Source organism: Canis lupus, chromosome 15 (genome assembly GCF_011100685.1).
Source record: "Canis lupus familiaris isolate Mischka breed German Shepherd chromosome 15, alternate assembly UU_Cfam_GSD_1.0, whole genome shotgun sequence".
In the NCBI taxonomy this organism is placed as follows: Eukaryota; Metazoa; Chordata; class Mammalia; order Carnivora; family Canidae; genus Canis; species Canis lupus.
In genome coordinates, this window is record NC_049236.1 from 18,434,938 (window position 1) to 18,451,429 (window position 16,492).

The 16,492-nt window shown below is 39.4% G+C and overlaps 1 protein-coding gene across 1 annotated transcript in view; it reads left to right on the forward strand.

Annotated features, from left to right (window-relative positions):
- Nucleotides 1–7,572: 7,572 nt before the first annotated feature.
- Nucleotides 7,573–16,492, forward strand: part of RPGRIP1 (RPGR interacting protein 1) — a 71,109-nt gene continuing 62,189 nt past the window's right edge. The window contains 2 exon segments of the mRNA NM_001313773.1: nucleotides 7,573–7,667; nucleotides 14,390–14,509. Coding sequence (NP_001300702.1) covers nucleotides 14,491–14,509 — 19 coding nt within the window. The 5' untranslated portion in view covers nucleotides 7,573–7,667; nucleotides 14,390–14,490.

Below are 16,492 nucleotides of genomic sequence, written 5' to 3' on the forward strand. Positions count from 1 at the left end.
TTCTTATTTCTTCAGTTTCTTTTCCCTCTTTCCTACTAAATGTTTCTCCATCTTTTCCTTTGTCTTCTTTGCTCCTCTTCCAATTTTCATCCCATCAATGACCTAAATCTGGTGTCTTCTAGGTTAAGCCTTCTTTAACACACTTGCCATCTGTTCTCCTTCTGGCTCTGAAGCACAAGATTTTATCCTCTGGTAATTTTTCATTAGGCTAATCTTTATACAGCTTACAGAGTGCTTTCAGTTGATAAGGCTTACATTTCATCATTAGTATTTATTTTACTATTATGGTAGAAATTGCCCTTTTAAGCACACATCTAAATGTTATGAAAATACTATGTGAACTGGCCCAGATTGTTTCAAATATGAAATTATGTTTTTTTTTTTGAAATTATGTTTTTACGTAGTAATTATCTTTCATATGACTGACCACTATAAAGTTTATCCAGGGATTTTTTTTTTAAGATGTTATTTATTTATTCATGAGAGACACAGAGAGAGGTAGAGACACAGGCAGAGGGAGAAGCAGGCTCCATGTAGGGAGCCGGATGTGGTACTTGATCCCAGGACCCCGGGGTCACACCCTGGGCTGAAGGCAGGTGCTAAACCACTGAGCCACTCAAGCGTCCTTAAGGATTTTTTTAAAAAACACAATTTGAGAGACCTCTCTTCACGTCTGAGGAACATTTCCGATAGAATGATTTTTATCTTTTATTACCACCTATTCTACAACTCCACTCCCAGAATACTGCCTTTTTGTCATTTCAATTTATATCCAGATACTGAAAATTCAGAGCATACTCCCCTGCTCACTTCATTGCTAAAGAACCCTGACTACTGTTCCCTTCTTTTTTTTTTTTTTTTTAAGATTTTTAAAAAGTTTATTTATTTATTTGACACAGAGAGCACGTGCAAAAGTAGGGGAAGCAGTCTTCTTGCTGAGCAGGGCGCCTAATGTGGGGGCTCAGTCCTAGGACCCTGGGATTGTGACCTGAGCAGAAGGCAGACACTTAGCCAACTGAGCTACACAGGCACCCCACTACTGTTCCCTTTTAAGTAGTGGTGAAAATAGAATAGGAGGAGTTTAAAAATGGTAGATTTGGGGACTGAAAAGAAATGCTGAATTGGAGATAATATCACAAAGAAAGGTAGCATGCATTTGAATTGGCCAATTTTGAGCAATGGAGGACAGATCATTTAAATTCCTTTCCTTTTTCCCCCCCCCAAAAAAAAATAAAATAAAATAAAATAAATTCCTTTCCTTTTTAAAAAGAATTTTATTTATTTTAATTCTAGTGTAGCTAACATACAGTGTTATATTAGTTTCAGATGTGCAACTAGTGATTCAACTGTTCCACATCTTAGTGCTCATCAAGATAAATATACACTTAATCCCCATCACCTATTTCATCCATCCCCTCATCCATCTCCCCTCTGGTAACCATCCATTTGTTCTCTATAGTTAAGAGTCTGTTTTTTTGGTTTGTCTTTTTTTCCCCCCTTTGTTTGCTGTTTTGTTTCTTAAATCCCACATATGAGAGAAATCATATGGTATTTGTCTTTCTAAAATACTTTTTTAGCTAGAGAGAGACCCAGAGACACAGGCTCCATGCAGGGAGCCTGACGTAGAACTCGATCCTGGGTCTCCAGGATCACACCCTGGGCTGAAGGCGGCGCTAAGCCGCTAAGCCACCAGGGCTGCCCCGTCTTTCTAAAATAAGAATAAACTTAACCAAAGAGGTGAAATAACCTGTACTCTGAAAGCTATAAAACACTGACGAAAGAAAGCAGGAAGAAGGCAATCAAGACATGGAATAAGGAAAAAAAAAAAAAAAGACATGGAATAAGGGGGCAGCCCGGGTGGCTCAACGGTTTAGTGCCGCCTTCAGCCCAGGGCATGATCTTGGAGACTGGGATCGAGTCCCACCTGGGGCTCCCTGCATGGAACCTGCTTCTCCCTCTGCCTGTGTCTCTGTCTCTCCTTCTCTCTCTGTCTCTCTCTCTCTCATGAATAAATAAATAAAATATTTTTTAAAAAAAGGACATGGAATAAGGGAATCTGAGAGAGAAGCATGTGTCAAAATCCAAGGCCTGAAAAATCATTTTATAATTAAAGAAAAATAACACTGTGAAAAAAAAAAAAAAACACAAGCAAAGGAAACAAGCAACAACTCTAAAAGGCAACTGACAGAATGGGAGAAAATATTTGCAAATGACATATCCAGTACAGGGTTAGTATCCAAAATGTAGAAACAACACATACAACTCCACACCAAAAAAACCAATCTTATTTATTTATTTATTTATTTATTTATTTATTTATTTATTTATATTTATTTATTTATGAGCAACATAGAAAGAGAGAGAGGCAGAGGGAGAAGCAGGCTCCATGTAGGGTGCCTGATGTGAGACCTGATGCTCTTGGCCAATGACACTCAACTGCTGAGCCATCTAGGCCTCCAAGTTTCCAAATTTAAATTTAAAGTTCATTTGTTTGTTAAAGTAATCTCTATAACTAATGTGGGGCTTGAACTCAAGATCCCAAGATCAAGAGTCGCACGCTCTTCTGACTGAGTCAGCTAGACACCCCTCAAATTTAGATTTAAAGTAAATGAACCGGGATCCCTGGGTGGCGCAGCGGTTTGGCGCCTGCCTTTGGCCCAGGGCGTGATCCTGGAGACCCGGGATCGAATCCCACATCAGGCTCCCGGTGCATGGAGCCTGCTTCTCCCTCTGCCTGTGTCTCTGCCTCTCTCTCTCACTGTGTGCCTATCATAAATAAATAAAAAAAAAAAAAAAAAAAAAAAGTAAATGAACCTAAAACGGATTTATGGTGATGTCTGCATTAGCTAGTGAAGTTACTTAAAAAGAAAAAATTATTTTACACCTGAAATGGCCATGTGTAAAATATACTCAATAAAATTGTTTTTTGAAACTGGAAGGAAAAAAAGGAAATAACATTAAAAATTTAGTCACATTATGGGCAGCCTGCCTCTCTCTGTGTGTGTGTTTCTCATGAATAAATAAATACAATCTTAAAAAAAAATTTTAGTCACATTATCTGCATTTCAGGTACCATAAACACCCGTGGCTAGTGAGTACCATTTTGAACAGCATAGGTCTAGTTCATAAATTTTTTCCATGCTGTTATAAAATAATTTCTTAAATCTGTTTCAAAATACTTACAACAGATATATATATATAACATATATTATATATGTTATATATATATAATATATAATATATATATATTAGCCAAAGTAGAAAGCACGCAAAAATTTAGTATCTTAACATATCATAGACTCTTAAAAGAAATATATAATGGAGGAATAGGAGAAATAGGCTTCCAGTTATTTATTTTTTTAATTTTTATTTACTTATGATAGTCACAGAGAGAGAGAGAGAGAGAGGCAGAGACACAGGCAGAGGGAGAAGCAGGCTCCATGCACCGGGAGCCCGACGTGGGATTCGATCCCGGGTCTCCAGGATCGCGCCCTGGGCCAAAGGCAGGCGCTAAACCACTGCGCCACCCAGGGATCCCTGGCTTCCAGTTATGGAATGAATAAGTCACAGGAATAGAAGGTACAGCGTAGGGAATGTAGTCAATGGTAGTGTAATGACCTTGCATGATGACAGATGAGAGCTATAATTGTGAACATAGCATAAGGTATAGAGATGTTAAATCACTATTGTACACATGAAACTAATGTAATATTGTATGTCTCTAGACGCAAAAATATGTTTGAAAAGGAAATATATACAGTGATAATATTTTTTAAAGTTCAAGTTAAAGGGCAGAGAAATGCAGACTAAAAACAGTGAATTCATATTTTCACTTATGAAGCAGATTTTTTTTAAAAAAGATGTTTCTAATATTAAGAGAAGAAATGGGGCAGCCCAGGTGGCTCAGCGGTTTAGTGCCGCCTTCAGCCCAGGGCCTGATCCTGGAGACCCGGAATCAAGTCCCACTTCGGGCTCCCTGCCTGGAGCCTGCTCCTCCCTCTGCCTGTGTCTCTGCCTCTCTCTGTGTCTCTCATGAATAAATAAATAAAATCTTTAAAAAAAAAAAAAGAGAGAAGAAATGGATCCTACTGATAAGCATGTAAACTGGTATGATCTTCCTGAAAGTTGCTGGACAATTTGAAAATAAGTACCAAATACATTAAAAGGGACGCCTGGGTGGCTCAGTGGTTGAGCACCTGCCTTTGGCTCAGGGCGTGATCCTGGGGTCCTGGGATCAAGTCCCACATCGTGCTCCCTGTGGGGAGCCTACTTTTCCCTCTGCCTCTCTCTCTGTGTCTCTGATGAATAAATAAATAAAATCTTTTTTTTAAGACCTTAAAAATAGGCATTCTCTTTAACTTAATTCTAATTTTATCAGTTCATCATAGAAAAATAACTATGGATTATGCAAGGTTTTATCTGTGGGAATTTTTAATGCAATATGGTTATAATGACAAAAAATAAAAATGATTAAATAAGTTATGTATTTATAGAAATATTAAGCAGCCTTTTACAATTATGTAGTAGAATACTTAATACTTATAAAGGTCTATTACTCTTTACATATTGGTATGGAGAAATAATGACTTTTTAAAAATAAAAGATGATAAATTATCTAGAATAGTCAAACCTAAAGAAACAAAGTAGAGGCGTGGTTGCCAAGGACTGGGGGGAGAGGGAAATGGGGAATTGTTTAATGGGTAATGAGGTTCAGTTTTGCAAGATGGAAAAGTTCTGGAGATTGGGTTACAACAGTGTAAATATACTGTTAAAGCAGGCCCATAATGGAGCCACTTATGATTAGCACCATGTCACTAAACTTGAGATTTGACTTAATTACAGTTTTGGCTTTCCCAGAAATGGAATCTTTTTTTTTTTTTTTTAATCCATGAGAGCCACACAAATAGAAGCAGAGACACAGGCAGAGGGAGAAGCAGGTTCTATGCAGGGAGCCCAATGCAGGACTCGATCCCAGGATCCTGGGGTCACACCCTGAGCCAAAGGCAGACACTCAACCACGAAGCCACCCAGGTGCTCCTCAGAAATGGAATCGTAAACCAATCAGGAATCCTCTAATTAGCACTAGTTAGTTAATTGGCCTAGTAGATCCCTGCCGTCCCTGGTAGGAAAGTGACCTTAAAATAACCAACCACCTTTTTTTGTCTAGAATAACTTCCTCATTCCTGCTTTCTCCTGCCTATAATAAGTCTTTCGTTTTGTACAGTTTCTTGGAACTCCTTTCTGTCCTTGAGATGGGATGCAGCTTTGGGTGCCTGGGTGGTTCAGTCAGTTACGTGTCTGACTCCTGATCCCAGCTCAGGTCTTGAACTCAGGGTCATGAATTCAAGCCCCACGTTGGGCTCTATGCTGGGCATGGATGCCACTTAAAACAACAACAACAACAACAAAAACAAGCAAAAAGATTGGATGTGGCCTGATTAGTGACTTGTTGAAAAAAGCCAATCAGGTCTTGATAAGTTACTCAGTTGAGTTTTGTGGGTTTTTTTTGTTTTTTTTTTTTTGAGTTTTGTGTTTTAACAATACTTAATGTTACTGAACTGTATACCTAAAAATGGTTAAGATAATAAATTTTATGTTATGTGTATTTTACTACAATTAGAACTTTTAATATTAAAAAGTGAAATACATGATCCTATTTTTATTTTAAATTTTATTTTATTTTTATTTTATTTTTTTATTTTTATTTTTTTCTTTATTTATGATAGTCACACAGAGAGAGAGAGAGAGAGAGAGGCAGAGACATAGGCAGAGGGAGAAGCAGGCTCCATGCACCGGGAGCCCGACGTGGGATTCGATCCTGGGTCTCCAGGATCGCGCCCTGGGCCAAAGGCAGGCGCCAAACCGCTGCGCCACCCAGGGATCCCTATTTTAAATTTTATATATACTTCTATGCATACACAAACCAAAATGATAGCATTACAGCTATCTCTGTGTGATAGGATTACTAGTATATTTCATCTTATTTTTCTGTTCATGTCTACCATGAACATGTATTATTCTTGTAATCAGAAAAATGCTATTATATTTCCCAATTCCTTTGTGATCACTGAGATTCCTTTAACATGGAACAAGGCCTTACATTCCACATTTAAAAGTACGTTAAGCCAGGGTGCTTGGGTGGCTCAGCCATTAAGCATCTAACTTTGGCTCAGGTCATGATCTCAGGGTCCTGGGATGGAGCCCAGGGTCAGGCTCCCCACTCAGCAGGGAGTCTGCTTGTCTCTCTGCCCCTCCTCTCTCACCCCCCTCCCAAATAAATAAAATCCTAAAAGAAAAAAAAAAGTACATTAAGCCTAGTGAAAAGAATATTAAATGGTTTAAATTCAACCTAAGATGTAATGAGGATATCAAGGGGCAGGAAGAAATGTTTAAAAAATTAACAAAAATCAGAGATACAGAAAAGAGAGAGCAAGATCACCAAACACAAACTTGATCTACTTCAAAATTTTGCCCAGCACTATCTCCGGTTAGATCCATCCAAAAAAGGAGAGAAGACCTAAGATTTCTTGTGAAATAGCTTGAGCAAGAAGTGATCTTAGGTGCAGAAAAGGCCTCTGTCACTTAAACCTGGGAAAACATTGTGTTGATTTTCTTATACTGGAAAATTTATGTGTTCTAGGTCATTTCTATACTTCCTATTTGTCTCCCTCATTTTAATTTAATTTAATTTTTTTTATTTTTTTTTTTAAACTTTTTTTTTTTTTTAATTTTTATTTATTTATGATAGTCACACACAGAGAGAGAGAGAGAGAGGCGGAGACACAGGCAGAGGGAGAAGCAGGCTCCATGCACCAGGAGCCCGACATGGGATTCGATCCCGGGTCTCCAGGATCGCGCCCTGGGCCAAAGGCAGGCGCTAAACCGCTGCGCCACCCAGGGATCCCTAATTTAATTTAATTTTATTAATTATTTCATAGGATATAGGGGAAGTCACATGAAGCCTATTAAACATGTGGTCACCCTCTTGGGAATCCCTGCACTTCATGACAGTAATCAGAATGGAATTTCCCAATGCACACCCTGAGTATGCATTAAAGGGACAATTTCATATGACAGTTGAGACCATCTGCCACTTTATAGATGGCATGAATGCAGTGAACACCCATGCAGAATTTTTAAGAACATCTAATTTTCAAATATCAAGTTCTGCTGTTGCATAATTATAGCCCAGTATTTGGTTTGGAAACTGTGGTCACAGTGAATTGGGAGATATACATTCTTTTACTTTCTGGCATGTGGATTGCCTCCTCAATTCTACCAGTGAAACAGGGTCTGTGTCTTCAAAGAGATCTTATGGCTCAAATCTCCCACTGTTGCCCCTCAAGAAGAGATTTAAGGATCATTCTCCCAATATCAACAAATTTCTATTAATCTCAAATCAAATAAATGTTTTCAGCTTTGATTTTAGTTGAGAAACTGGTATATTAAGGAATCTTTTGCTGCACTTTCTTCAACTGCAACATGCATGGAAGAAAAGCACAGCCTTCAGGGTCTGATCTACAAAGAGTTAATATCTTAAGAGCTAAACAGAACTGTATTAATTCCTCTTTTAACGAGCCAGGAGGACAAGAGGATTCTACAGGACCAGAGGACACCAGAACAGTCAGGAAAGAATTAGAGTGAGCTCTCTGGAGGAAACAAGAACTGTAAGTTTATATGTGACACACATAGTCCCCCACTTCTTTCCCTGTTTTGAGAAGAGTGAAATAAGTTTATTAATTTTGTATTGTGTTGCCTGTCTCCCTGGCATCCAGGCAACACATCCCTAGGTCATCTTTGATACTGTCACTCTCTTGACTCCATTCCATTTTTAACTAGTTGCCAAGGCTTTTCATTCTTCTTCCCCAGTGTCTTTGTGATCCATTCAGCTCTTCCATTTTTCATCCTTCCTCATTCAAGGCCACTTGCCTGAACCACAGCAATATCCTTACATTCCTCCTGTCAGTCTCTCTCACTCACTAACGTCAGATAAATCTTCCTGAAGCTCTTCCTTAGCTCTAACTCTAAAGCTCTTGTGCTCAAAATATGTCATCGCTGCCAATTATCTGCAGAATGAATAAGACTCTTCTGACTTACATGCAAGGTCTTTAAAAATATGCCTCCTTTCACTTAAATTCCTACAACTCTCTTTCTCAAACTCAGCATGCCTGCCTGCTACTGTCCAGGACCACCCTGCCCTTCGCACACCCCTGACTACATCCAACCGGGCCTCTCTGTGGAATACTCTGTCTCCACCTGCCAATATCCCTGCCAGGCTTCAACAGTTGCCCCTCCATTAAGCTTTATCTGGTCTTTCAAGTGAATGTGAATCTCAGTCTTCCTTTACACTCTTATTTTGCTTTGTTTTTCTCTGACTTTTTTTACCTTACAGTTAAGAATGTGTTTTTCTCGTTTCCTTTCTTAATTATTCACCTCCTAAGAGCAATTTTTTTTCATCCTGTAGCAACTGCACAAAATGGGCACACAGTAATACTTGTTAAATTAGGTTCAATCCAAATTCCAGGATTCCTGTCAGCTTTTCTAAACGTTCATACAACTCATGCTACAATTACGGAGCCTGCACTCTTCTCCACAGCCTCTCTTTCTCTCTATTCCAAGTTTCTCAATACTATGTCTCTCATTTGCTTCTATCCTCTTACATAAGGTCAGCTCCTCCTGGTTCTCTTGCTTACTATAAGAATATTTTTTTAAAGGTCTGTTCATAATTTGTCCCTTCCTGCCCCCAGGCCTTCAACTCAAAGTAGCCCACTGTAGCTCCCCTCTCAGGGACTTGACTCTTTTGGGGGCCTTCAAAAAATTTCTTGTACAGTGGGAAGACTTAAATTCCCAATCCATATTCATTTTGAAATAGCTAAAACCCTATTTCTATATTTTGTCATGCAGGCCCACTTAATCCATTAATTTTTAATTGAGGGAAATATTTTTGCAGCATCATTTCCTGTGCACTACTGATATGCTACTGGCATTCCTTTGAACAGATTTTTCACCTGATTTTTGGATTTTTTTAATTCCTCCTCTCTCCTACTCAAATCAGTGACACCCCTATGGCTTTTGTGTTCTTGGATATAGAGGAAAACTAAAAAAAACTTTGTAAAATCATTAAAAGCAATTCCAAAAAATGAAAATACTTTCTGCTACAATCCAACGTCATAATAATGCATCGGCTAAAAATTATTATACATTTGCAGGTACCAGGCACTGTGTTAAGCAGTCTATATACAAAGATATCCTCAAAAGAGCTTATGGACCAAAAAAAAAAAAAAAAAAGAGCTTATGGACTAGTGAGGAGACACGTGATATGTGAGTATTATAGAGAACTGACTCATATATTTTTTCAAAGATTTATTTATTTGTTCATTAGAGACACACACACACACACAGAGGCAGAGACACAGGCAGAGGGAGAAGCAGGCTCCTTGTTGGAGCCTAACGCGGGACTTGATCCCCGATCCAGGGATCTCAACCTGAGCCGAAGGCAGCTGCCCAACCACTGAGCCACCCAGGCATCCCGAGAACTGACTTATATTAACCCAACACACAAGAAAATCATGTATGGCATAATTTAAATCAATAACTTATACAGATAAATACAGTGTAAACTTATCAACCAGCCAGAGACTAGTTCAGTGGACACAACAAAAACAACTTGCATTTACCTAACTTGGAACCTGTACTAAATATCAACCATTATGTTGAACTTTTTATAGGCATTATCTTAATTGATCCTCATCATAACCATATGAGGTTAGTATTTCATCCCTGTTTCATAGATAAAAAAGCTAAGAAAGTGGTTAAGTAACTTGTCTGTGGTCACACATGACAGAAAGATGGGAATCCATGTCTTTCTTATTCTTAGGTTCTTGATTATAGTCACAATTTACAGTTCATTCTCTCTAAATCAGAGGGGAGTATAAAATCAGAGATAGAGGAGCTGGCTGTATAATTATTATTACTGGGGTCATCAAGCTGGCTTTATGCATCCATCACTCTTAAAGGGTTATTCTTTGTTCTCCCTCACTCTACGTTTGCCCCAGTGCCCTAAATTCCAAAGATTACTTCAAGGGAATTCTTTTAGTTTTTCATTCCATTGAGTTAAAAATAATTGATAAACCCTCCTTACTTACATCTACTCTCCAATCCTTTTTCCCTGGGAGATTAAATCTGGCCACTTCTTTGGATTTAGATGTTCCTTTAATCATGCTTTCACTGACTTTCTTTCTTTTTTCTTTTTCTTTTTTTTTTTTTTTAAGATTTTATTTACTTATTCATGAGAGGCACACAGAGACACAGGCAGAGGGAGAAGCCGGCTCCATGCAGGGAGCCTGATGTGGGACTTGATCCTGGGACTCCAGGATCACGCCCTGAACCAAAGGCAGGTGCTAAACCACTGAGCCACCCAGGATCCCCTTTCACTGACTTTCTTTCTGGGGTTTTCTTTTCTGGAATTCTGAGAACCTCCATGTCTTTACTGGAGCTCCTTTGACTTCAGTTTTAGTACTTTTCGGTCACTCCATGATGCTATACAGCTTTAGTGGTGTATTTTGGAATGGTCAAAAATGAGGACAATCTTCTGTGGCCTTAGATAGTAAAAGAACTACAGCATCTCTTCTGCTATAGTTCTGTTTTTGCAAATGGCTTGAGGTCCAGAGGACCGGCCTGTAACACTGTCATCTCTCCTTTTCCTTCATGTTACTTCTCCACAATAGGAGGCTGGGAAGATGGGATAATTTAGCAAACTTGCAAAAGCTACCTTAAATGTGAGATTTACTTTAAAACAAAATGGTCAGGGCACCTGGGTGGCTCAGTCAGTTAAGTGTATGTGTTGTGATCTCAGGGTCCTAGGATGAGCCCCATGTCAGGCTTTCTGCTCCAGGGGGGACCTGCTTCTTCCTCTCTTCCCCACTCATGTTCTCTCTATCTCTGTTGTCATCTTTGTATCTCACAAATAAATAAATAAAATCTTTAAAAAAAATGATTTCCATGATTGCTTCCATTCTGTTCTAATCTTAGGACTATTATCTAACATGAAAAGACATCCACTTCGGGGTGACTGTTTAGTTTCTTTAAAATAGGCATGTGATAGGGATGCCTGGTTGGCTCAGCAGTTGAGTGTCTGCCTTCGGCTCATCCTGGATTCTCAGGATCTAGTCCCACATCAGGCTCCCTGTGGGGAGCCGGCTTCTCCCTCTGCCTGTGTCTCTGCCTCTCTGTGTCTCTCATGAATAAATAAATAAAATCTTTAAAAAAATAGACATGCTATAAATTCTGTATAGATCCACTTAAAATTATATCATTAGAAAGATGTCCTCCACTTATTATGGTTTTAAAAAATGAAACATTACAGAAGGAAATATGAAGGATCTAATTCAAGTTAAATTATCTGGAAAGTAGATCAACAGATATTAATATCCTCTCCCAGTGATAGAATGTCTATTATATTTCTCTATTTGTTCAAAGTAAGCTTGTAAACAAGCCTCTTCAGGAGCTAGCTCCTGCAGAAATGGGATATTTGTTATACAGGACATAGGATTCTCCTATAGAACCCAAGAGCAGGAACAGAGACAGTCCTTGGAAAAGACTAGAATCAAGAACAGAAAGCTTCCAGGACTTTTTAACTCATCTCAGTCATTCAATGTCATTTCTCTCTCTTGATTTGTTTACTTGTTCATCTATTTATTTATTCAACGTATGTTTAGTAGAACCTTCTATGTTCTAAGATCTGGGAAATAGAGGTAAACAAAATTAACCAATTTTCTGCCTTCAAAGTCCTTTTATTTTAGTGAGAGAAGATAATAAACAAATATAATACAAAGTTTTGAGTATGTTAGTAGTGTTACAAGGGAAATAAACAGGGCAACATACAGAGTAAACTGAGGAAGTGCTCACTTTAGTTATGAAGGTCAGAGAAAGTCCTCTTGGCAAGTGAAAAGATGCTGAGAGACTGAAGGATGAGATGGAAACTGCCATGTAAAGAGCAGGGGAAAGAGTATTCCCATAAAGTACCAGGCCTTAGGGCAAGGAACTTGATGGTTGGGGGAGCAAAGAGGAGGCCAGTGTCCAGGAGTGTTGTCTGCTGGGGGAGAGGTGTTCAAGGTATGGATCTGAGAAATACGAAGAAGGTCAGATCATGGAGGGCTTTGTCAGCCATGGTAAGGCGTTTAGATTTGATTTGATTTAACTGATTGATTGATTGATTGATTGATTGATTGATTTAGGGAACACATGAGCAGGGGGGTGGGGCAGAGGGTGAGTGGGAGAGAGAATCTTAGGCAGGCTTCATGCTGGGCATGGAGCCTAACACAGGCCTCTATCTCACGACCCTGAGATCATAATCTGAGCCAAAATAAAGAGTCAGATGTTTTACTGCCTGAGACACCCAGGGTCCCCAGATTTTATTTTATTTTTATTTTTATCTTTATTTTTTAAAAGATTTTATTTATTTATTCATGAGAGACAGAGAGAGAGGCAGAGACGCAGGCAGAGGGAGAAGCAGGCTCCATGCAGGGAGCCCGATGTAGGACTCGATCCCAGGACCCCGGGGTCACGCCCTGAGCTGAAGGCAGAGGCTCATCAGCTGAGTCACCCAGGTGCCCCGTCATTAGAAACTTTGGATACTAATCCTTCATCAGGTATATCATTTACAAATATCTTCTCCCATTCTATAGGCTGACTTTTAGTTTTGTTGATTATTTCCTTTGCTGCACAGAAGCTGTCTATCTTGAAGTCCCAGTAGTTCATTTTTGCTTTTGTTTCCCTTGCCCCGGGCAACTTGTCTAACAAGAAGTTGTTACGGCCAAGGTCAAAGAGGTTGCTGCCTGTGTTCTCTAGGATTTTGATGGTTTCCCGTCTCACGTTAAGTATATGTGCTGCCGAAGCGAGCACGCCGTCTCACGTTAAGGTCTTTCATCCACTTTGAGCTTATTTTTGTGTGTGGTGTAAGAAAGCAGTCCAGTTCCAGTCTTCTGCATGTTGCTGTTCAGTTTTCCCAACACATTTGTTGAGGAGACTGTCTTTTCCTATTGCATATTCTTTCCTGTTTTGTCAAAGATTAGTTGGCCATGAAGCAACAGTATTTCAAGCCAAAGACTGGATACTAAAATCCAGGAAAAGAGTGTTAAGCAAGGTGTGAGGCAACTCTACAGATAGAATATCAGTCTACAGAGCAGATCATGGCCATACCAGAACTTCCAAGTTTATAGAATAGTTCTAGCTCTCCAAAGAGGTTAATTTAACTCTCTCAGTCTCATTTCCAACCATCTGAAAAAGAGAATGTGATTGGCCCAGCTTGGGTCAGTTGTCTATTCCTGGTCTTTTTTTTTTTTTTTTTTTTTTTTAAGATTTTACCCATTTATTCTTGAGAGACACAGAGAGAGAAGCAGACAGGCAGAGAGAGAAGGAGGCTCCCTGCAGGGAGCCCGATGTGGGACTCAATCCTGAAACTCTGGGACCACGCCCTGAGCCAAAGGCAGTGGCTCAAACACTGAGCCACCCAGGCGTCTCCGTCTATTCCTGGTCCAATGAATAATGACTGTGGGTCCTGGATCACAAACTATAAATTGGTTACTGGAGGGTCAGTCTCTGTAAATGGAGTGGGGAGGTAGGGGTCAAAAGCTTCTTTCTTAGAGAAAGGGATGGTCACTGGCTTCCAGGATGAGCAGACACTTAAAAAATGACCCCAAATGATATGCATAAATTCTATAATCAGAAAAATTGATTTTTTAAAATTTTTATTTATTTATGATAGTCACACAGAGAGAGAGAGAGAGAGGCAGAGACACAGGCAGAGGGAGAAGCAGGTTCCATGCACCGGGAACCCGACGTGGGATTCAATCCTGGGTCTCCAGGATTGCGGCCTGGACCAAAGGCAGGCGCCAAACCGCTGCGCCACCCAGGGATCCCAGAAAAATTAATTTCATTTAAAATAAGTAAGGTCCTTATTCCTGAATGCCTAGTCTTTTTTTTTTTTTTTTTTTTTTTTTAAGTAAGCTCCACAACCAGCATGGGGCTTGAACTCAGAACCCTGAGATCAACAGTCACATGCTCTATGAGCTGAGCCAGCCAAGCACCCCAAAGTATTTCATTTTTCATTTTAAGTAATCCATTCCTCAGTGTGGGGCTTGTACTCACAACTCTGAGATCAAGGGCCACATGCTCTACTGACTGAGCAAGCCAGGCACAATTTAGTCTTTTTTTTTTTTTTTTTTGGCACCACTTAGTCTTAAAAGAGTGGTCAATACCACCACAAAAAAATGCTGGTGTGTCATGTCCCATCAAGAAAGTGTTGATAAATTCCCCCTACAACTAAGTGCGGCCTGCAGAAGATATCCTAAAGTTGGATATAATTGACTGGATTTTTCCTTTATTTCAGTGCCCTCTGGGATCTCCTATAGCTTGGGAACTGATATGACATCACATCTCCTGCGTACAGCGCATCAAAGGACCTATTAGAGACATAGACTGATACCTGTGATGGTACCAGTGTCGAAAGGTAAATTGTGTCTGGAGGTGGATGTCTTTTAAAATCAAAACAATATTCAGTCTGTCATTGTGGGGCATCTTGCCGGCCTCCACAGTGACTGCTTTGCTCTCAGCTCTCTTCCTCAATCTCCTCAACATTTTATTCCTAAATTCTTATAACACAAGTTTTACTATGTGAATTTAGGAGGTAAAGCTAAACACCACCACGACAAAAGTGGAGAACAAGTGAGTGGTCTCGTTCCTCTATCCATATGATTAGCCCCTCACTCTCACTAAGTAGGGTGGGCAATCTAAGATGAAAGAGCACAACCCCACAAGACCTTCTTCCACACTTACCTTAAGATATTTTTGTAACTTTGTTCCTAGTCTCCCACCACTCAATCTTAACCATAGCTATTATTGAATCTATGTTCACTTGATTTCACCTTAAATTTTTTCAAGGGTAGGATGCTTTATGCACTGTCCATGGGTGCATAAATGGTGAGATCACTTGGGGAAAAAACTTGGCATTATCTAGTAAAGTTGAACATGCTACTTTACTGCTGGGTAAAAAATTTGCAGAAATTTTTGCGGTGTGTACCAGGAGACATATGCCAGAATGGTCATAGCAGTGTTATTCATAAGACAAAAAATGGAAACAACCATAAATGTGCACAGTTCAGAAAATGAATGCACGTTGATATATATTCATACAGTGAAATTACACATGTATTTTCTTTATAATAAAATAGATCTAATAGTATTTATAAAATTATGAAGAAATATGAGGTAGTTAGTAATAATAGAACATTCAAGATGGTAGTCACCTCTGGGAGAAGAAAGAAATAGTATGGGTAGAAACTTACAGAGGGTTCTTCGTGTACTAGTGATGTTCTGTCTCTTTTTTTTTAGTTTATTTTTGATGTTCTGTTTCTTTTTTTAATTTATGATAGCCACAGAGAGAGAGGGAGAGAGGCAGAGACATAGGCAGAGGGAGAAGCAGGCTCCATGTCGGGAGCCCGACGTGGGATTCGATCCCGGGTCTCCAGGATCGCACCCTGGGCCAAAGGCAGGCACTAAACCGCTGCGCCACCCAGGGATCCCCTGATGGTCTGTTTCTTAAGCTAGTATGTGTGTTGGTGTGTACTTTATTCTTCTTCAAACTGTCCATTTATATTTTATTTCCTCATTCATATGTGGGAGATGTATACACTAACATTTTTATAATAATATATATATGTTGTAATAACAGTTTTTTTTTGTAATAACAGTTTTATTGGGATAGTTTACATGCCATAAAATTTGCTCATTTAAAGTGTACAATTCAGCAATTTTATTTATTTTTATTTTATTTTATTTATTTATTTTTAAGATTTTATTTATTCATTCATGATAGACATAGAGAGAGAGAGAGAGAGGCAGAGACACAGGCAGAGGGAGAAGCAGGCTCCATGCAGGGAGTGCAACACAGGACTCGATCCCGGGACCCCAGGATCATGCCCTGGGCCAAAGGCAGGAACCAAACCGCTGAGCCACCCAGGGATCCCCCAATTCAGCTATTTTAACTATATTCAGCATTTTTTGCAAATTCACCCCCACTAATTTCAGAAAATTTATTCATTTATCTATTTATTTTTAAAAGATTATTTATTCATTCATTCATTCATTCATCCATTCATTCATGAGAGACACAGAGAGAAAGGCAGAGACACAGGCAGAGGGAGAAGCAGGCTCCCTGCGGGGAACCCAATGTGGGACTCGATCCCAGGACCCCGGCATCACAACCTGAGCCAAAGGCAGATGCTCAACCACTGAATCACCCAGGTGCCCCAATTTCAGAGTATTTACCCCAAAAACAAACCCTGTAGCAGACATTTCCCGTGTCCCTACATAGGACCCCTAATAATCTCTTATCTGCTTTTAGGCTCTATCACTTTGTCTATTTTGGACATTCTTTGCAAATGAAGTCATATAACATGTTTTTTTGTGAGTCTGGCTTCTCTGACTTGGCATA